The sequence below is a fragment of the Embiotoca jacksoni genome, unplaced genomic scaffold, assembly GCF_022577435.1.
Source record: "Embiotoca jacksoni isolate LCO1_2020_lvr unplaced genomic scaffold, fEmbJac1.0.p SCAF_21, whole genome shotgun sequence".
Taxonomy (NCBI): domain Eukaryota; kingdom Metazoa; phylum Chordata; class Actinopteri; family Embiotocidae; genus Embiotoca; species Embiotoca jacksoni.
In genome coordinates, this window is record NW_027185352.1 from 1,225,597 (window position 1) to 1,247,904 (window position 22,308).

Consider the following 22,308-nt stretch of genomic DNA (forward strand, 5'->3'; position numbering starts at 1 on the left):
AAATTATTGTCCCTCTTTGTAGGAGTTTACTGAGAGCAGGGACACAGTACAGGTGGGGGGGGAGATGGGGGACGGGGGGCACTCACCGTCTTTCCCTGCAGCGACTGAGGGGTGATGGTCTGAGGAGGGACGCCGGCTGCGATGGAGCGCCGGTCAGGTGGGAAGCCGTACTGTGGGGGGACAGATGGGAGTCTGTTTCACTCATTCATCTTCATCAGTCATCACATCATCACATCTCCTGTCACATGATCAAACACCAACCATTACATGTCTTGTATCATCATTTCAATTAATATAAAACAGGAAATGATGACAAATTTTACATAAATGTTTTCATGAACTTGATTATGTTGAATTCGTATTTTCTTCCTCACACTTGAAATAATAGAAGCTGGAAGTTTCAACCATTTATCACTACATTTAACTAGTTAACTATTTCACCTATTCTTCCAATACTATTAATGATTTCAGTGAACTATCCAAACATGTTCGGTGTTTATTTCAACCCTTTATTGCATTTATTGCAACCCGGTATCAAAGCAAAGCATGAAATATAAACGCCTGTCCACAACGGCAAAATGTGAGATAGCTTGAAACCTACACGCACGTAAATGTGTAAATGAACAAAGTGCAAAGGACTTTTTTTTTTTTTAACCCCAGCCAAGTTTCAACCAGTGGTTTAATTTTCCTGTAAGTCACATGGTTGAAGTAGGTTTCATTTTCCTAGAAATCACTACAGACCACAGCGTGTAATAGACATCAGCAAACGCTACAGTAAAACGTGTTACTGTCAGGCGTAGACATCGCTGAGCGTGACTATCTCACGTTCTGTAGCGGACGGGCGTGTCTATTTCACACTGCTGTGATACCGGGTTTATCTCCTGCTATCAGCTAAGGAACTAATTCATCTAATAGCTAACTATCTCAGCTGTTTATCCCTCACTGCTCTGCCATTAAAGATGAATTAATATGTGGAAATGTATTTTTAATGAGATTAAAATTAGTACAGATCTGATTGGGCTTCTGCACAACGACTGCAGAAGTGCAATATGGGATAAAACTTTCCCTGCTTGGAAAAATTTAACTTAAAATGTTTGTTTCAGTGTGTCTCATTTTTCCTCCTGTTGTTTCATGTACATTTATGAATATATATGTTCACATTTCCTGCAGGAGTGAAACATTTTCAACTTGTGCAGACTAATTTCTGCCTCAATTCAGGTGAATTTATTTCCCTTCACATCCACTGACATCTTTGTTTTATAGGCTTCTGTTTTTATCTGTACGTGCTGCCGAGTGGCTCGATCACATGCAGACAGCTGGTTATGTCATATTTGATACTGAGATGAACAATATTAACTGTGCAATATATATATATATATAGTATTTATAACTTTTATTACAATGATCTGAATGTGTGAGCGTGTGTGTTGTCTTTGTTGATGGTGTCTTCTTCTTTTGAATGCATTATTATAGGCTATAGTAAACACCACTGTGGGGGAAGCACTCACCTTCATTGCACAACCGTGCAGCGACACATAAAGGCATTTATTAATTGAATAATTAAAAAAGTTTTACAGCTGTGAAAAAGTCTTCAGTGTTACTTTGATTCTTTTGTTTCACAAGCTGCCATCAAAATCTAATTAAACATTTCCACAGAGGACACACAGTACACACACTGTACATACACAGTATACAGACGGTACACACACTGTATACACACAGTACACACATAGTATACACACAGTACACACACAGTACACACACTGTGGCAGTCAAAGTCCAGAGCCATCCCTCAACAATAAAATACATTTGACTAAAAACAAAAGAACACCGCTGTGCTCAGAGAGAATGAACGTCAGTGATGTGAAGAACATGTGCTGTGTTGTTTATTATATAACGCTTGCAGAAGCATCACTAATGCTTTTTACTGGAATTCATTCAGTGATGAAACCGATGAAACATTGCTGCAATAAAAGTGGGACATTATTAAGAAATGGGAAAATAACAAAAGGAACGTTTCCGTCACGGCTTCATCCTGATATCTGTTCACCAACATCTGCTTTCTATGTTAGCAAACACAGAACAATTACACGTGAATGTAATTAAATTCAGCTGCTTCAGAGGGCCGACAGGAACTTATCCATTGAGGCTGAACACTGTTAAACAAAGATGAAGTCAAACAAACATCTCAACAAGATGTTTGTGCTCAATTTTTTACCATTAAAGCAAAGCTGGAATACTGTTAAGGAAGTATTGGCAACTTCTCATGGCCCCCCACACACCCATAGGCCCCCAGTGTTGAGGTAAACTGTCTGGTGTGTTGAGGTAAACTGTCTGGTGTGTTTTGGTAAACTGTCTGGTGTGTTGAGGTAAACTGTCTGGTGTGTTGAGGTAAACTGTCTGGTGTGTTGAGGTGTGTTGAGGTAAACTGTCTGGTGTGTTGAGGTGTGTTGAGGTAAACTGTCTGGTGTGTTGAGGTAAACTGTCTGGTGTGTTTTGGTAAACTGTCTGGTGTGTTGAGGTAAACTGTCTGGTGTGTTTTGGTAAACTGTCCGGTGTGTTGAGGTAAACTGTCTGGTGTGTTGAGGTAAACTGTCTGGTGTGTTGAGGTGTGTTGAGGTAAACTGTCTGGTGTGTTGAGGTAAACTGTCTGGTGTGTTGAGGTAAACTGTCTGGTGTGTTGAGGTAAACTGTCTGGTGTGTTGAGGTAAACTGTCTGGTGTGTTGAGGTAAACTGTCTGGTGTGTTGAGGTAAACTGTCTGGTGTGTTGAGGTAAACTGTCTGGTGTGTTTTGGTAAACTGTCCGGTGTGTTTTGGTAAACTGTCTGGTGTGTTGAGGTAAACTGTCTGGTGTGTTTTGGTAAACTGTCTGGTGTGTTGAGGTAAACTGTCTGGTGTGTTGAGGTAAACTGTCTGGTGTGTTTTGGTAAACTGTCTGGTGTGTTGAGGTAAACTGTCTGGTGTGTTTTGGTAAACTGTCTGGTGTGTTGAGGTAAACTGTCTGGTGTGTTGAGGTAAACTGTCTGGTGTGTTGAGGTAAACTGTCTGGTGTGTTGAGGTAAACTGTCTGGTGTGTTGAGGTAAACTGTCTGGTGTGTTGAGGTAAACTGTCTGGTGTGTTGAGGTGTGTTGAGGTAAACTGTCTGGTGTGTTGAGGTAAACTGTCTGGTGTGTTGAGGTAAACTGTCTGGTGTGTTGAGGTAAACTGTCTGGTGTGTTGAGGTAAACTGTCTGGTGTGTTGAGGTAAACTGTCTGGTGTGTTGAGGTAAACTGTCTGGTGTGTTGAGGTAAACTGTCTGGTGTGTTTTGGTAAACTGTCCGGTGTGTTTTGGTAAACTGTCTGGTGTGTTGAGGTAAACTGTCTGGTGTGTTTTGGTAAACTGTCTGGTGTGTTGAGGTAAACTGTCTGGTGTGTTGAGGTAAACTGTCTGGTGTGTTTTGGTAAACTGTCTGGTGTGTTGAGGTAAACTGTCTGGTGTGTTTTGGTAAACTGTCTGGTGTGTTGAGGTAAACTGTCTGGTGTGTTGAGGTAAACTGTCTGGTGTGTTGAGGTAAACTGTCTGGTGTGTTGAGGTAAACTGTCTGGTGTGTTGAGGTAAACTGTCTGGTGTGTTTTGGTAAACTGTCTGGTGTGTTGAGGTAAACTGTCTGGTGTGTTTTGGTAAACTGTCCGGTGTGTTTTGGTAAACTGTCTGGTGTGTTGAGGTAAACTGTCTGGTGTGTTGAGGTAAACTGTCTGGTGTGTTGAGGTAAACTGTCCGGTGTGTTGAGGTAAACTGTCTGGTGTGTTTTGGTAAACTGTCTGGTGTGTTGAGGTAAACTGTCTGGTGTGTTGAGGTAAACTGTCTGGTGTGTTTTGGTAAACTGTCTGGTGTGTTGAGGTAAACTGTCTGGTGTGTTGAGGTAAACTGTCTGGTGTGTTGAGGTAAACTGTCCGGTGTGTTGAGGTAAACTGTCTGGTGTGTTTTGGTAAACTGTCTGGTGTGTTGAGGTAAACTGTCTGGTGTGTTGAGGTAAACTGTCTGGTGTGTTTTGGTAAACTGTCTGGTGTGTTGAGGTAAACTGTCTGGTGTGTTTTGGTAAACTGTCTGGTGTGTTGAGGTAAACTGTCTGGTGTGTTGAGGTAAACTGTCTGGTGTGTTGAGGTAAACTGTCTGGTGTGTTGAGGTAAACTGTCTGGTGTGTTGAGGTAAACTGTCTGGTGTGTTGAGGTAAACTGTCTGGTGTGTTTTGGTAAACTGTCTGGTGTGTTGAGGTAAACTGTCTGGTGTGTTTTGGTAAACTGTCCGGTGTGTTTTGGTAAACTGTCTGGTGTGTTGAGGTAAACTGTCTGGTGTGTTGAGGTAAACTGTCTGGTGTGTTGAGGTAAACTGTCTGGTGTGTTGAGGTAAACTGTCTGGTGTGTTTTGGTAAACTGTCTGGTGTGTTGAGGTAAACTGTCTGGTGTGTTTTGGTAAACTGTCTGGTGTGTTGAGGTAAACTGTCTGGTGTGTTGAGGTAAACTGTCTGGTGTGTTGAGGTAAACTGTCTGGTGTGTTTTGGTAAACTGTCTGGTGTGTTGAGGTAAACTGTCTGGTGTGTTGAGGTAAACTGTCTGGTGTGTTGAGGTAAACTGTCTGGTGTGTTGAGGTAAACTGTCTGGTGTGTTGAGGTAAACTGTCTGGTGTGTTGAGGTAAACTGTCTGGTGTGTTTTGGTAAACTGTCTGGTGTGTTGAGGTAAACTGTCTGGTGTGTTTTGGTAAACTGTCTGGTGTGTTGAGGTAAACTGTCTGGTGTGTTGAGGTAAACTGTCTGGTGTGTTGAGGTAAACTGTCTGGTGTGTTTTGGTAAACTGTCTGGTGTGTGTAATGTCGGTCTCACAGACTGAGCCTGAGCTTTGGACCTGTAACAGGAGGACTGGACTCATCCAGTGATGTGAAAAGTCAGCTGGTCGTCTCTCTGAAGACTCTCAGTGGGAAAGCAGAAGGAACATCTGTGGACTCTTCACATCCACAACTGTTTCCACCTCTGAGAGCCTCCTCAGTTGATGGGGAACGGGACGCCAAGCCGATTACTGAGTGTTTGAATAGAGACAGCTGTGTTTCCTCCTCTGGATGCAGAGATAAACAACTGAACTGCGTGTGATTTCTTGTTATTTCCTCTCTGCTTTTCAGCTCTGATTGTCAGGATGACTTGATATTCACAGAAACCCTTCATCATCTCAGAAAGTGTAAGCTGTCCCCTCAAACCCCGAATCAGACTTCACGATAACGACACAAACACACAGATGCACACACTGTCGCTGCGCACAGCACTTTTTGTTTGGGAAATACAGCTCAACATAAAGATGGAAGCTCTCTAAAAACCCTACATCTTATTAAATCACACATAACAGCTGGCTGATCAGATCGACTGCAGATCTTTGTGGGGGCCTGTGAAAAGCAGCTGAGTTCATTTCTACCAAACAGAATATAAAGTGGTCTTCGTGGTGTGAAGGAGGTCACAGCTCAGATCTGAAATCGAGGGTCTGAGGACAGAGGATGTTGTACGCTGAGTTCCATCAGGAAGATCTTTATATTTCACTCTTTCTCAGGGTGTTCTTTGGGTTGGATGATTTCAAGAGAGCCTCCTAAGTTCGCCAAACCATTTCCTCTACTTCAAGCCATAGTCTGATATATTACAACGGGTGGATAGCAGCGAACAGGCTGGTAATTGGATGTAGCCTGGTCCCTTGGCAATGGATTTGTGCTCGGCTGCTCCGAATTCAAAATACACAACGTTGATGTTTTCAGGCAACAGCCATGCTGGCAACTACTTCCTATCTGAGCGCCGAATTAAAGTAATGCACTGATAAATCCCATTGATCCATTGGTCGCTGAGTTTCACCGTCATGAACACACTGAGGTGCAGACATTTTCAGCATGCTTTCAGTGGATCAGGTTCATTTTTGTAGGAAGGTGTGTTCGGTATGTGGTGATGTTTATTCTGCTAAACTTGAACTTAAACTCGGGGTGAAGCTTTATATGAACAAACTATAGGACTTAAAAAGTGTCAACATTAAAGATATTCACTTGGAAACTACTCAGTAAATGTGATAGTAAATATGACTTATAGTGTCTCTCTAGGCTCTTCAGTTCAGATCTTATTTCTTGATACATGACTCGACACTCTGCTTCATCTGAGACTCTGTGGGCGGTCAGCCGTCTTCAGAATGTCATGAAACAGTGTTTGAGTAGCTCAAAATGTCCCAAAGTGAAAGACAAAACAGATATTTGGGTTGATAAACAGATAAACGGGTCTAAACTGAAAAATCATCCCCATAACTTTACCTGGTGACTGATAGATAGAGACCAGATCTCTGAGACTCCACCAGTGATCTGACATTGTATGTAGCTGCTGCTTCTCTCCCGTTAACTGTCCGTCAGTCCGGCCATCAAAGACACTTTTAGTTCACATGTCTCTGTAACAACCTCCCAACCTGATTACTCCTCGAGTCACTTTAATGCACCGACTTCACGTTCTACTTAGTTTTTAATGTGTTCACTTCTTGCATCCGTCTTTTAATAAGTGCTTTTATCTTTCATTTTGTTTTAAATGTGCTGAGGGAATTAAATCTGTGTATAATTTGAATGAGTTTACCTTGGCCAGGTGCGCCCGCTGTCGGCGGTCCAGCGTCGTGTCACCCCCGAAGACGGGCGAGGACACCTCGGAGTGGGAGCTGCTGGGGTTGTGAGCGACCTGCTGGCGGGGGGGAGAGAAGGTGCTGTAGAGGGCCAGGGAGCCGTGAGACGGGGAGGTGGGGATGGAGTGGGCCACGGCGTGCTCAGAGATGTTGCCCATGGTCTTTGTGCTGGGCAGGGTGCCGTAGTGACCCACAGCTGGACACACAAACACAACCAGGAGAGTCAGATTCTTCTACTGTTCTGTAACCGTCATGAAATCTGATTTATATCCTGAAATAGAAAGTTTGAGTGTTTGGAAAACAAATATGATTTTAAATGAATGAAGAGTTAAATGGAGCACCCAGTAATGAACACGGTCACAATCACCAACACACACTGAACAAACAGAAACACGTGGTGGTGGTTTATAAAACGAGCTGTGTCAGTGTTAGGCCCAATACTTTTTACTTTGTACAGCTTCCATTAGGAGATGTCATCAGGAAGCACTGCATCAACTTCCATTGTTATGCAGATGACACTCAGCTATATCTTTCTATAAAACCAGATGAAACTAATCAGTTAGTAAAACTTGAAGCCTGTCTAAAAGACATAAAGGCCTGGATGACCAAAAACTTCCTGTTTCTAAATTCAGACACAACAGAAGTTCTTGTACTTGGTCCTAAACACCTCAGAAACTCTTTCTGTAATCACTTAGTTACTCTCGATGACGTTGTCTTGGCCTCCAGCAAAACTGTGAGGAACCTTGGAGTCATCTTTGATGAGGATTTGTCCTTTAGACACCACATAAAGCAAATCTCCAGAACTGCCTTCTTTCATCTACGTAATATGAATAAAATCAGGAAAATCCTTCCTCAGCGTGACGCAGAAAAACTCATTCATGTGTTTGTTACTTCTAAACTAGATTATTGTAATTCCTTGTTGTTAGGATGTCCAAATTACTCATTAAAAACCTGCAGCTGATCCAAAATGCTGCAGCAAGAGTACTGACGGGATTTAACAAGAGAGATCATATTTCTCCAGTTTTAGTTTCTCTTCACTGGCTTCCTGTTAAATCAAGAATAGAATTTAAAGTTCTCTTGATGACTTACAAAGCTCTACATGACCAGGCTCCATCATATCTTAGAGATCTTATAGAACCATATAATCCTAGCACAGCACTTCTCTCTCAGTACGCTGGTCTACTTGTGGTTCCTAGAGTTTCCAGAAGTAGAATGGGAGGCGGAGCTTCAGTTTTCAGGCTCCTCCCCTGTGGAACCAGCTCCCAGTTTGTGTTGGAGGGGCAGAAACCCTCTCTAGCTTTAAGATTAGACTCAAAACGTTCCTTCTTGATAAAGCCTATAGTTAGGGCTGGCTCAGGTAGACCTGAACCAACCCTTAGTTATGCTGTTATAGGCCGAGGCTGCTGGAGGACCTCGTTACATGCTGAGCTTCTTTTCTTTCCTCCTACTCTTTAACTGACTCATACCTCACCATCTTTTTCTCTCCCATAGTTTCTTCTTATTATCTGTTGTCTCCATTCAGTTCCTTCACTCGTGTAGTTTCTGTTCTTTCTTTTCCAGATGTCCCGTCATGGAGCTGCATGTCTCTGCTCTGTGATTGTCGTCTCCACCAACAGTTCTTCTCTTTTATCTCTATGCTGTCCTTTTCTCTCTCTGCTCTCCTCTCACCCCAACCGGTCGAGGCAGATGCTCCGCCCACCTCTGATCCTGGTTCTGTTAACAGATGTTCTCCACCTCTGATCCTGGTTCTGTTAACAGATGCTCCGCCCACCTCTGATCCTGGTTCTGTTAACAGATGCTCCGCCCACCTCTGATCCTGGTTCTGTTAACAGATGTTCTCCACCTCTGATCCTGGTTCTGTTAACAGATGCTCCGCCCACCTCTGATCCTGGTTCTGTTGGAGGTTTCTTCCTGTTAAAGGGAGTTTTTCTTCCCTCTGTTGGAGGTTTTTCTCCCTTAAAGAGGAGTTTTTTCCCTCCTAGCTTATGTGGGAATTGTTGAATTGATGAATTGTTGAATTGTGTGAAAAACACAATAAATATATAATTCCACGGACTTTTTCACGTTTGAGAGCTTGTTTAAAGGTTTTTAAGGATTAAAATAAACTCCACAGTCCTGATTCTTCTTCCTTCTTCATGTACGACCAGAATGAGTCTTTGTTCTTTTTGTTTGTTTTGTTGACATGAATAGAAAAGTTGAACTGTTGTCACTTCTAATACTGTCCTGAAAACATGAAGCTAACTTCAACAGGCTGATAACCACTTTCATGAATTAGTTTGAGTTTGAATTATGCTGAATCAAGTTACAGTCCTTCCAGGATTTCGCTGAGTTTTTTTGTGATTGTTGTGATACAAATGTTTGATGTTGCAGTAGATTTTCTCAAAAATTGTGATGTAATTGCAGTAATTGTATTTTTAAGTGAGTTTTTTGTGGCAGCCTCCCTGATTGTAAACGAGGGGTTATTTTTGTTAATAAAGCGAGTTTTGTCAGAAAAGGCTTACTTTGTGCTGTTAATACTTTCAACTAAGCTTCTGAAAACGACAAAGGGCCCATTTCAATCCAGGGCGTTAAGATTGAGTCTTCAGCCTCTGGGGTTTTTCAGATGCCTTTTAGTTGTTACACAAACAACTCCTGGGTAGTTGCCCACTTTGTCTGGTTAGTAGTCCAACCTAATTCCCACAAGCTTGTCATGACACTGAGATGATGTACCTGGCATTAAAAGAACTTGTGTTCTAATAATCAATCTTGTTTACAGTTGGTAAAGGAGGCGTCCTGTTATCACTTTTTGAATATTTTACTTCTTGGCCACTGGGACAAAGAATGAGGAGGATCTCGTAGCCACATGTTCAGCTCCTCTCTGGTATTCAGGATACTTCACATCAAACCGTGTCTGACAGAACAACCAGCACTAATAACAAGAATGTTTAAAATGTCAGAAGGTTAACAGGCTTCATCAATATTTCACTGATCTCTCTCAGAAACTACCACGTCTGCTACGGCAGGACATAAAGGCGTTCCTCCCGTGACCCTGTTCAGGGTGCAGCGGGTGTAGATAACGGACGGACGGATGGAGGTGTGTTCCTGCGGATGTCGTACCTGTCGGTTGAGCCAGGCTGTGGCGGGAGAAGGCCTGCCTCTGCTGCCACTCATACAGCTGCCACATGGTGTCGTCCCTCATTGACCTCCTCTTCTCCGCCGTGGTGACGGTGGTGGTGGAGGCCGGGCGGAGCGCTCGGTCGTACACGGAGCCCGCCACGCTGCAGATGCTGTCGGGCCTCATCATGCTGTTGCGGGGCAGTGTGCGGTAGCCCTCGGGGTAGCGGGGCACGATCTGGGCCCGGTGGCTGGGCATGTTCCTCGGTAAGGTCTGGTAGGATGTAACGCTGGAAGATGAGAAAAAATGATCTGTTAACCCCTCCATTAGAGGAAGGTTCAAGATTGTAGTCTAAAGTCTGGATCTGGATCCTGTGTTCACTCTTTGTGGAGATACAAAAACACAAAATCAAACTTTTCAGATGGTATTTGTTGGCACAAAGTCAAAGGGAAGCTCTGATATCTGAGTCTGAGCTGTTTTCCAAACCGCATTCAGAGTTACAGGACTGAATGGTTCCTTTTCGGCACCTGACTTTGAAGCGTTCTGTGTTTTTGATTCTCTTAAATGTACAATAAACAAAAACTAGTAAAACAATTATATGGTTCTTCAACATTTTATAAAATTAAGTGCAACAGTTGAGTGTAAAGAGTGAAGAGGGAAACATTTACCCTGGACACACTGTACCAATAAGCTATGTAAATGAACGTGTTTTCCTAGCAGCAGTCTCCATGTTAGATACTCTTCACCTCACCCTGACATGAATTATCTACCGTTAAAAGAGCAGCTTCCCCCACAGCAGGGCAGCTTTTATAAAAGGTCAGGATGCAGTTTCTTATTATCACCTTCTACTGTTAATGTCTCCATTAATGTATTTGCAGTGTGTTTTGGGAACCGCTTGCAACCATCAACCATCAGTGATGTCATCAACTATCAGTGATGTCATCATCCATCAGTGACATCACTCGTTGGTTTGTGAACATTATGAATCCTCCAGTTCAGATTCTGTCCGTCACCATCTTTGCTAGTTCGGAGTGGTTTGGAGCAGGAAGTGACCATATTTGGACGAGCTGGGGGAGGAGCCAGTGGTGGATCTGACCGATCTGATTGGAAACCTGACGATACTACGTCCTGCCCACCGATAGCTGTAACCTGACTGCACCACAGGCCTGTCAATCAAACAGACACGCCCCCAAAAACAGGTCTTCTTGAATCTTCTTTTCTAATGAATGAGGGATTATTTTCAGATGGACCTCCAGAAAACTAATAAGAAGGAGTGACTTTAGCTAACAACACCGAGATAACTGATGGACACATTTTATTCACTTTGGATTTGATGAGAGAAGTTGAATGGGAGTCTATGGAGCCGGAGGCTTTTTGGAGCCGACCTCTAGTGGCACTCGCTGGTATTGCAGCTGAAGACACTTCTGGATCAGAACTATTTTTCAGACCTGAAGCTACGAACTCTTTTATAAACAGTCTGTAGTTTTATATCCAGTCTGTAGTTTTATATCAAGTCTGTAGTTTTATATCAAGTCTGTGACCTCTTGCCATGTGCAGTGTTAAATAATCACTTTGAATTGTCTGAGTTTCATCAGGTTACCTGATGCAGTTGCAATCAGAATAAAAACGTTCAATAGTAAACTGAACAATACGTAACATTTGGTTTCTGACAACAAATCCAGTAGAGTCATAAAATCCAGACACTTCCTGAGATGTTGCAGCGGTTCGACCTCTCACCTCATTCCAAGAACCAAAGGAACCGACAGATCCTCCATAAGATAGATAGATAGATAGATAGATAGATAGATAGATAGATAGATAGATAGATAGATAGATAGATAGATAGATAGATAGATAGATAGATAGATAGATAGTTACTTTATTAATCCCCAAGGGGACATTTTTTTTCGCTACAGCAGCATTTATAGATACAGGAAAGAAATAAAATAACAGTAAAAAATATTAAATATAAAAATACACAGTATATATAATAAAATAGAATAAAATAAAATAGAATAGAATAATTAAATTAAACACCTGCACTCGCTGTTCCTGCAGCCAGCGGATCAATGGCTTTAATCAGGGTCCACTCAACAGGAACCACATTAATTATCTGTGTGTGCGCCTCCACATGTATGATCTGCTTCACTGGGTTTAATTATCATACAACTTTTATTAGCAGAGCTCTGCTTCACTTTCACTTTGACCCGGGAACACCAAGTAATGAGATGCTCGTTAACATCGCAGCCATTAGTAGCTAATCACTAAAAGGAAGGCTTCATTTTCTGAGACTGTGGCTTTGACCTTATGAGAAATATATTATGGTCGTTGTTACTCTGGCTGACTATCAGCATTTATCACCTGGATGGGCGGAGCCTTTCATACTTTAACATTCAGCAGAGAGATGAACATACTGACTGGATTAGCAAAAAAATAGATACATCTATTGGTATAATAAGGAGAGTTGGTGTCTTCACTCTATATTATAGCCTTATTTATCCTTACCTTTCATATTGTTATAGAGTTTGGGCTATTTTCTACTATTCTCAACAAAATCCTGATCCTGAAACTCCAGATTCTTTCTACTTATAAAATTTCTACTTTTCAAATATGTCTTTTTATAAGATACACTCAAAAAAAAGCACACACGCACACACACTCTCATCATTCATCCATCATCATAATCACAAAATAAAAAGAAAGAAAGAAGCTGATACCTCAATCTGCAGCATCTATACAAAGAGTGGGTGTGGCCTGACGGGCTGTACTATGGCTGAGCATGATTTAGTCCATACATGTCAGTCCCTCCAGGATTTTGCAGTGTTTTTGTGATTGTTGCAATCAAAAATGTATTATTTTGCAGCAGATTTTCTCTAATTTGTGGAGTGAGGTGAGCTTTTTGCAGTAAAATTGTGGGAATTAGAACAAACTGCAAGACCTCAAAGTTAAAATAATTTCCTAGAAGTCCTAAAAGGTCCTAAAAGCTGTGTATGTTTCCAGAACAGAGCGTCTGTGACTGGAATATAGAAACAAGGACTACATCAGCTGTCAAAATAAGAGCTTTAGATGCTGTTTAATTCATGTTCATTCAACACATAGACCTGCTGGATGAAACAAACAAAGAGACGTCTCTGACAACTGGACGTGTGGAGAAAACTCATTTAACATCCAGTAATATGGAATCACTTCCTTTGATCACAAACATTTAATCATCATTTTAATGTGAAGAACACATTTCACTTCCTGTTTCTCCTCTTGTTCCTGTTCCTCTGGTGAACAGAGTTTTATTTGGAGATGAAAACAGGAGCAGAGACTTTCTGATTGGAAATGAGGAATTATTTTTATTAATAAAGATGCTTCACTTTTTTTTTTAAAGACTTACTTTATGTTTTAATACTTTCAGCACAGGTTGGCCAGAAGTGAGAAAACAGGTACAGAAAGGTTCAAACGTCTCTCAAACTCTTTTCCTTCTGCCCACATTTCATTTGGTCACTTTTCATCTTTATCTGCTGCTGTTCAGACACGTCTGCTTTTACACATGATTTAATTAACACTTCATTCGAAGTAGTTTGTATGCCTTTAATCCTGCCTACAGAAGTGTGGTTCACCGTCCATGAGCATCACAGCAGGGCTCAGTGATTCGATAAATAAACCAAAGATACGCATGGAAAACCCAGACTGAGCAGGTCGAGGTCAAAGTCATAAAGTCCTTAAAGTTCATCCTCTCTGTTTGATTTTCTGACAACACATCTGCTCTGCTCAGCAGCTGAAGTTTAACTCCCAGATTTTTGTGTCAGACGATATTCCCTTGTTAGTAAAAGATCTGACCGCCTGCACAGTCCTGTCTGGAGCTCAACTTTCTGCATTTAAATAAGTAGAAGGGTCCGTGGGACGTAAATGATTTATGTCTGATCATGTCTCACAGGCTACCCGTGACGAACATCAATAATCCATCAGAAGCAGCGTCAGGTCGTCTTCAGCTTCGGGACGAGAGGATCTTCTAACTGTGGTAGAAACTTAATGAACCAGCTGGAGAGGTTTGAGTCAGTGAAGGGACAACCGGCTGTCGGGGAGGCTGATCCTGTTCACGCCTTTGAAGGGGACATCACACTGAAAAATACATCTCCTCTGGGCTCCAGGGCCGCTTATTGATCCCCTTCTTACTTTCCAACTCCCTCTTCCTGCTTACACACACTAAAAACAGGATTTTCTTGCTGATACAAAAACAATGAATCAGATTCTGAAGGCTTTCCAAGTTTGTGGGAACATTTGGCAAAGAAGAATATCAGAGTTGGCAAGATTATGAATTCATGATTAATTATTAATAACTCATTTGGATGAAGTAGCTTCCATCATAAAACTCCACAGATTGTTGGACTCTTCGCTTTGTGAACTCTGGTTTTTGGAGCTTAATTCATATCATAAACACTGATGGAGCCATTCTGAAATTAAATTAAACAGTTTACTATTGATTGTCAACATGATACTGTATTAACATTTACACCAGTGTTGGAACTAAAATCGCAATATTTTGTCTCCAACCAAAGTCAAATGTAGTTCACTGAGACTATATATAATATATAATATATAATATAATGCATTCCTGAGATAACTGAGCTTAATATTTTTCCATTTAGTGAAATACTGTAATTTCTTGAATATGTTTCCGTCCATGGAAGCTCAAAACTCTTCTGATTGTTAGCAGTTGTCTTCTTCTACTGACGTGTCCTGCTCAACTTTATCAAACACCCTCCAGTCAAAATTAATATCTAGGCGTTGTCTTTTATCATCATGAGTGAAATAATCAGTCAGTAACATGCCCGGGCATTTCCACTTTTAAACTGCAACGCACCGACGACAGTGTCAAAAAACAATGATTCAGACAGTCAGCGTTTCAGACATCACATAACTAAGGACTCAAACCCATCAACTTGTGGGCGAGGCTTTCCGTATCACTGAACTAGCAACTTGAGCTGCAAGTGGTGGGTGGAGATAGATCTCAGCCTGTCTAAGGCAGTGGGGGATTTTCTTCATGGAAAAAAACATCTAAATTTGTAATTGAATGAAGAGAGATGAGTTTCATGTGTTTACATCAATGCCAGGACAGACACTTCAATTATATCCAGCAGAGATGAGCTTTCATATCTCCTCCTTTCTCCAACTGTGTTAACAAAGCAACAAAATACAGTTTGTCCAAATAATCACGGTAACATAATGATTAACACAACATTAAAACTGGAATATATTCGTTGTAAATATACAGAATATCTGAGGGGTGTTATTAATTTGGAGGGATCATTAAGCTCCTTTAAATCTGGAAATACAGAGCTGAACCTGTTAAAGTAAACGTTCCTTGTTTCATTGAATGTTGAAGGAATTGCCAGGATTTTTTGTCGGTTTTCCAACGTGATCGGAAAACAAGGACGACATCAGCTGTCAAAATAAGAGCTTTAGATGCTGTTTAATTCATGTTCATTCAGCACAGAGACCTGCTGGATGCACATGTCTGTTCTCTGCTCACCCACCACTGCACTCTGCACGACTCCTCCAACTTTAAATACCACGGCCATTAGCAGAAGCACGTCTCTTTGTTTACAACAATATGTGTCTACCACACAGTTTCTCCGTTTCCCTCCTCTTCACCGAGTGGTGTTTAAGATGACAAATGTGTCTCAGCCGGCTCCGCTCTCATTAAAGCCTCATTTCATGACTTATTCATGGCAGCAGAAGGGGAGGTGAGCATTGCAGAGCGTTTCTGTTCCACTGCGTTTCCTCAGCACAGCCGGCTAAACGGCGGCTAAACGGCAGCGCTCCCAGCTGAGGAACATCTGTGACACACCGAGCTCCCGGCGCCCTCCGGCACACAAGGTCAGAGAGGCGGGGCCAGAGAGGCGGGGCCAGAGAGGCGGGGTCAGAGAGGCAGGGTCAGAGAGGCGGGGTCAGAGAGGCGGGGTCAAAGGCGGGGTCAAAGGCGGGGCCAGAGAGGCGGGGTCAGAGAGGCAGGGTCAGAGAGGCGGGGTCCAAGGCAGGGTCAGAGAGGCGGGGCCAGAGAGGCGGGTCAGAGAGGCGGGGTCAAAGGCGGGGCCAGAGAGGCGGGGTCAGAGAGGCAGGGTCAGAGAGGCGGGGCCAGAGAGGCGGGGTCCAAGGCAGGGCCAGAGAGGCAGGGCCAGAGAGGCGGGGCCAGAGAGGCGGGTCAGAGAGGCGGGTCAGAGAGGCGGGTCAGAGAGGCGGGGTCAAAGGCGGGGCCAGAGAGGCGGGGCCAGATACTGGAACCAGGGGACGGACAGGGACGATGGAAAAATAACAATTGGCTGAAAATGTTGTGGAGGAGCAGACCTGCCGGGAGGCGAGCTCGTCCTCTGACTCACGGCGGAGACAACTTGTGGTTTCTAAGTGCAAAATACTGAATGCAGATTTTGAGGCAAAAATTCCATAATAACATTTCAGAATCTTGTAATGTGGTCTGAGAGAACACTTAACTTCGGCACAGTAGTTTTGATGTCCAAAGAAGTTTTGCAATTATGATATTTTTGATAATATGACAAAATACTGAAAAAGATTTCATTATTAATTTCAACAACATACAATATGAACAAAATAAGTGTAATAGATTATATGTCGGTGTACACGTAACAGTATGCCGTCAAATATGAATGAAAAACAAAACAAAAAGGATTTCTCAGTTCTGTCGTGTGTGAACAACTGAAAGAGAGATTGAGATCCTGTGAGGAGGACGAGGAGGACGAGGAGGATGAGGAGGATGAGGAGGATGAGGAGGAGCAGCGCTGCAGAGAGCTGCTGCTCTGTCACAGCTTCTACTTACTTCCTCACCACCGTCGGCACATTCACAGATGTTTTGGCCTGATTTTCTGAAGTTTAGCGTCAACGTTTGCCCATTAATAACTTGGTTTTGGGCTTTTGTTGCACTTTTGTTTCATTCACCTGAGTGTCTGCTGCTCTCTGTGTGTGTAACTCTGTGTGTGTGTGTGTGTGTGTGTGTGTGTGTGTGTGTGTGTGTGTGTGTGTGTGTGTGTGTGTGTGTGTGTGTGAAGTGGGCGGAGCTGCCCGGTGTGAAGGACACAGAGGTCAGAGGAAGCAGCCATCAATGAAACTCTCTGTGAGCTGAAACACGTCAGAATACAACGTCTCTCAGCTTGTTGCTCGATGAGCTGCAAACATTTGTCATCCGGTTACGCTGCGTAACAGTATGATGTCATCATGTCAACAGGTAATATCATTTTTATATAATTTTTTTTCTATTCTTTGAAAAATGATAGCGGTGTTGTCGTGAAGGATGTGATATGGCACACAGTGTGTCCGCCTCACCTCCTGGTGTCGTCGTCCGGTCCTCGGGTCCTGTGCGTGCGGACCCAGTGCTCCAGCTGCTGCATGGAGTTGGTCCTGGAGAGGCCCCTCTCTGGTTCCTGGGCCGGAGCCGGGGACTGGACCGGGCCCCGTGCCAGGCCGCCGTCCACCTCTGCTGAGCTGCCGTCCCCGTGCTGCTCTCCTGCTGCAGAGCCGTTGATCTGTGGCGGTTTGTGGGCGCTGAGGACGGCCTGTCCCTGGCGGGACGCAGACACGGCGGCAGCGATGGCGGCAGCCTGAGCCGGCTGCAGCTTGATGCTGCTGATCTTCGTCAGAGCTCGCTCGGCGCTCGGGTCCCTCTGGAAGCCGTATTTATGGCCGTCACGGATGGTGGCGTACTTCTCTGCGTCTCTCAGCATGGCGTATTTATCCCCCTCTCGTAGCGTGCTGTATTTCCGGACCTCCTTCACGGTGCCGTATTTGTCCACAACATGTATGGTTCCGTATTTGCTGTCCGTGTCCCTCATGGTGCCGTATCTGTCCGTCTCCTTTAAGGACAGCTGTCTCCTCACTTCCTTCTGCGGGACGTGTTTGTGGGCGTCCTTCTGGAGCGCGTGCCGCTCTCCCACCTTCTGTAGGGCGAACTTGTCTCCGTCCTTGGTGAGCAGGTACTTCTCCCCGTCCTTGGACGGAGCGTATTTCTCCTCCGTCGGTGTCGTTGTGTACTTCTCGTCCACTTTCTGGACGGCGTACTTCTCCAGGTCCCTGTGGATGGCGTACACCTCTTCGTCCTTCTGCAGCGAGTACTTCTCCCCATCCTTCCTCAGCAGGTACTTCTCCCCGTCCTTGTGGAGGAGGTACCGCTCTCCGTCCTTCTGCAGCTTGTAGCTGACTCCGTCTTTCTTCAGCGAGTACCTGTCTCCGTCCCTCTGTAAGGTGTAGTACTCCCTCTGCCCGTTGTGTTTCTCCACATCTTTCTGCCGCTTGTCGTCGGCCCTCGACAGCGAGTGTTGCCGCGCCGGTTCTCGGTTGCGTTCGTTGTTCTGGATCTCGGGTCGTGTCAGGACTCTGTGGTTCAGTAAGTTGTTCAGCTCCTGAGGCGTCCGCTGCTCCACTTTCAACTTGTCCAATCTGTGGTGAAATAAAGAGTTAGAACCCAAAACAAAGAGGTTCAATAGAACAAAGAATAAAGGAAAGTGTTTTCTAGAGATGATGTCCTGTTTCTGGACTGGAGGGAGTTGGGGCTCGCTGGGTATTTCTGCTAAAGCTGGTGAAAACTTGCTCTAATGAAACACTGGAACATGCAGACCACACTGGCTATGAGACATTGATGTGTCAGGTGGACTTTTTCTGACTTGTTGACATTACAACGTGTTTCTTGAGCTCATCCTCACAATATTTTAGAGTTTGGAGAATGAGTGCTGAGCAATCACGGACAGAACTGAAGGATTACATCGTTGTTTGAAGATCCATCGTAATCAATTTCACCAAACCCAACGTCCACCAGTTGTTGGGCCCCATTATACAAAAGTAGTCCTGATTGGTCAACTGAACATTGCACGAATATATGGAGTATCTAATATAATGTAGTTTCTACTTGTTATATTTCTATTAAATGACCCATTTGGTGAAGTCGGGTCTCTTTTGGTCCTTTTTGGTCGCTCCGAGCACCCGTACCGTAACACCACGGATAGTCACGCACTTACAATCCTAGAGGAGGCTAGCTGGACCGGTTTGGTTTGAACACATGACACGGAGCTAAAATGTTAAAAACACATGAGAACATGGATATCTTTGTTCATCAGGTATCTTTGTTCATCAGATATCTTAGTTCATCAGATATCTTTGTTCCTCAGATATCTTAGTTCGTCAGATATCTTTGTTCATCAGATATCTTTGTTCGTCAGATATCTCTGTTCATCAGATATCTTTGTTCATCAGATATCTTTGTTCATCAGATATCTCTGTTCATCAGATATCTCTGTTCATCAGATATCTTTGAATCCTCTCCATTGCTAGGTAACCACCTAAGGGTCGGACTACTTCCTGGAGTAGTAAACATTACATATGTTACATAAAAATCTACGGACGCCACTGATTGTTTTGTTTTCCAGTTGTTAGTCATACCCCATGTGTTGCCATGATTATCACCAACAAAAAGTTTTATATTTTAAGAGTGAATTGCTCCACAATATGAAAATATTTAGATTATATGTTTTATTTCTTTGGTAACTTGTTGTTTAATCGCTATATTACACTGGAGGGTTTGTTTTAACGCGATCATTGACACGACAGTGACGCGGTCCGTAAGCATCAATGAGCACTTCCTCTCGTGTAATATTTCGTAATTATGGGCGTGTTTAATTGAGTCCCGTTCCAGATATTGACTGTGTACGTTTTGATTTATACACGAGTGTCACCTGTTGATGACATCACCACAAAACATTGTGACTGCCTGCCACCAAAACAACTCCAACCCCTCTGAAGGTGACCTGTATCTGGTGCTGAGATTGTCGGAGAAGATCTGTTCAGTCCTGAAAGTTGGAGCCAACGTGGATCCGACTTATGTTCCAGAACATTCCCAACCGTCCCTGGGTCACGATCGGTCCCTCTATGGACCAGGGTCACCCGATGAGCCTCGGCCACTCAGAGGAGACTGGGGCGGCTCTTAGGTTCACTTCTTAATTAAACATGAACTGTGAATACAGCAGGCTCATTGTCAGCGGTCATGTCCCTGTGTTTAACACCGACCTTCTGACGGGCTCAGTGTGGACCAGGGCAGCATCTGTCATCACTTTCATCCAGGACTCCATCTCTTTGGCCGTGTCGGTGCAGAAGTAATAGGTCCGCATGTTGGGGTGGGTGGCCTGGCCGAGGGACAAGGAGGTACATACAGAGAGAGATGAATAAAAGGAGGACACAGAGACAGGAAGAAGGAGGTACGTACAGAGAGAGATGAATAAAAGGAGGACACAGAGACAGGAAGAAGGAGGTATATACAGAGAGAGATGAATAAAAGGAGGACACAGAGACAGGAAGAAGGAGGTACGTACAGAGAGAGATGAATAAAAGGAGGACACAGAGACAGGAAGAAGGAGGTACGTACAGAGAGAGATGAATAAAAGGAGGACACAGAGACAGGAAGAAGGAGGTACGTACAGAGAGAGATGAATAAAAGGAGGACACAGAGGCAGAGAGGGAGAGGAGGAGATAAAACAGCAGTGAGAGAAACAGATGTAGATGATGACTTTGAGATACCAGCAGGAGGTCTTTATATCATTCCTGCTGGAGGCGTGTTTCAAATAAAATAAATAAAAAGAAGAATATCTGTCATCACTCATTAAACCCGTCCTGAAGAAGCTCTGGAGGTGACTCCTAATTCAATTTTTTTCAATTCAATTTTATTTATAAAGCGCCAAATCACAACAGAGGTTGTTTCATGGCACTTAACACATTAAAGTTGTTACAGCAGAACTTTACAATTTTATACAGAAAAACCAACAATTCAACAATTCAACAATTCAACAATTCCCACGTAAGTTAGGAGGGAAAAACTCCTGCGCTTACCTTGAAGGCGTATTTCCTGCTGATGTGGTCGTCCACAGACAACATGGAGATGTGGAAGCTGGGCAGCAGGATGCTTCCCAGGATGCTGTCTTCTTTGTCATCTGCAGCACAGACAGAGAAAAGTCAGGAGTTTAATATTTAATATGGCAAAATGTCAGATCTAAAACCACATCGTCCTACGTCAGCCGGGTTCACGGACACAGATCAATAAGTATTCGTCTGTTTTACACTGTAGATTAGATGAGTTAGACGAGCTACTAATGATCGCTCCATCTGTAACTGGAGCCCAGCTGAATCATCGTTCACTCACATCCACCGACGGACATTCAGAGTCCCGCGTGAGGAATCAGACCGCTGCAGACACACTGTCCGCTTTCTGTCTGTGTTACCATCTTCTGTGTGTGTATTTGTGTGTCTTACACACTATGAAACACTACACACTTTTTTTTCCTTGATGTTTTTTCTCTCACTTTTCAGAGATGAAACAGCTGCAAAGCACAAAAGATGTGAGATGCAGCCCTGAATACATTACAGAGTCGAACCGAGTAAATATTTAATGATGCCTCATGACAAAAAGGCTCATGTCAACAATCTGAGCTGACTCACGCTGGGAAAGTAATAACTGCATCCTTCGATCTTCTCTGTGCAGCACGAAGCTGCTTTCATCAGATCTTATCAGCCAGAGGAAGTTCGGTGAACACGCATGTCTGCTGCACCGACTGCGGCAAAAACCTACAGAGCAGTCAGCCAGCTGCTGTTTGCTTTAGCTGAGGCTGCACGGTGAACCCTGCAGCTCCTCCGGCCTCAACTCTGCTGCTGAATTATTGACACACACACACACACACACACACACACACACACACACACACACACACACACACACACATACACACACACACACACATACACACACACACACACACACACACACACACACACACACAAAGATAGAATGAGCAGGAAAGAAGTGAGTGAAGAGTGAGCTGGGCTGCAGAGAGACACCACAGGTGGACAGCAGAGCTTCTTTAGAGACTTCAGCAGCTTCACTGAGTTCCTGACGAACCAGATAAAAGTCTGATTAAAGGATAATAAGTAGAAAACAATACATATAATCAGAAAATACTGGAAGTCAAACTTGCTTTGACAGTTAAGGCCTGTGCTGTGTTCCAGATGTTGTTCTTGTGTTCCAGATGTTGTTCTTGTATTCCAGATGTTGTACCTGTATTCCAGATGTTGTTCTTGTGTTCCAGATGTTGTTCTTGTGTTCCAGATGTTGTACTTGTGTTCCAGATGTTGTTCTTGCGGTCCAGATGTTGTTCTTGTGTTCCAGATGTTGTACTTGTGTTCCAGATGTTGTACTTGTGTTCCAGATGTTGTTCTTGTGTTCCAGATGTTGTACTTGTGTTCCAGATGTTGTTCTTGCGGTCCAGATGTTGTTCTTGTGTTCCAGATGTTGTTCTTGTGTTACAGATGATGTTCTTGTGTTACAGATGTTGTACCTGTATTCAAGATGTTGTACCTGTATTCCAGATGTTGTACTTGTGTTCCAGATGTTGTACTTGTGTTCCAGATGTTATTTTGTTCCAGTGGTTATACTTGTGCTCCAGATGCTGTTCTTGTGTTCCAGATGTTTTCCTTGTGTTCCAGATGTTGTTCTTGTGTTCCAGATGTTGTACTT

General features: G+C 43.5%; 1 protein-coding gene across 1 annotated transcript in view; it reads right to left on the bottom strand.

The window, feature by feature from the left end:
* The window catches only part of LOC138202410 (pleckstrin homology domain-containing family A member 5-like), a 249,450-nt gene that overhangs the window by 38,705 nt on the left and 188,437 nt on the right, over positions 1 to 22,308 (bottom strand). Inside the window, 6 exon segments of the mRNA XM_069156357.1 lie at positions 87 to 170; positions 6,622 to 6,860; positions 9,761 to 10,047; positions 17,085 to 18,194; positions 19,815 to 19,930; positions 20,631 to 20,731. Of these exon segments, the coding sequence (XP_069012458.1) occupies positions 87 to 170; positions 6,622 to 6,860; positions 9,761 to 10,047; positions 17,085 to 18,194; positions 19,815 to 19,930; positions 20,631 to 20,731 (1,937 nt within the window).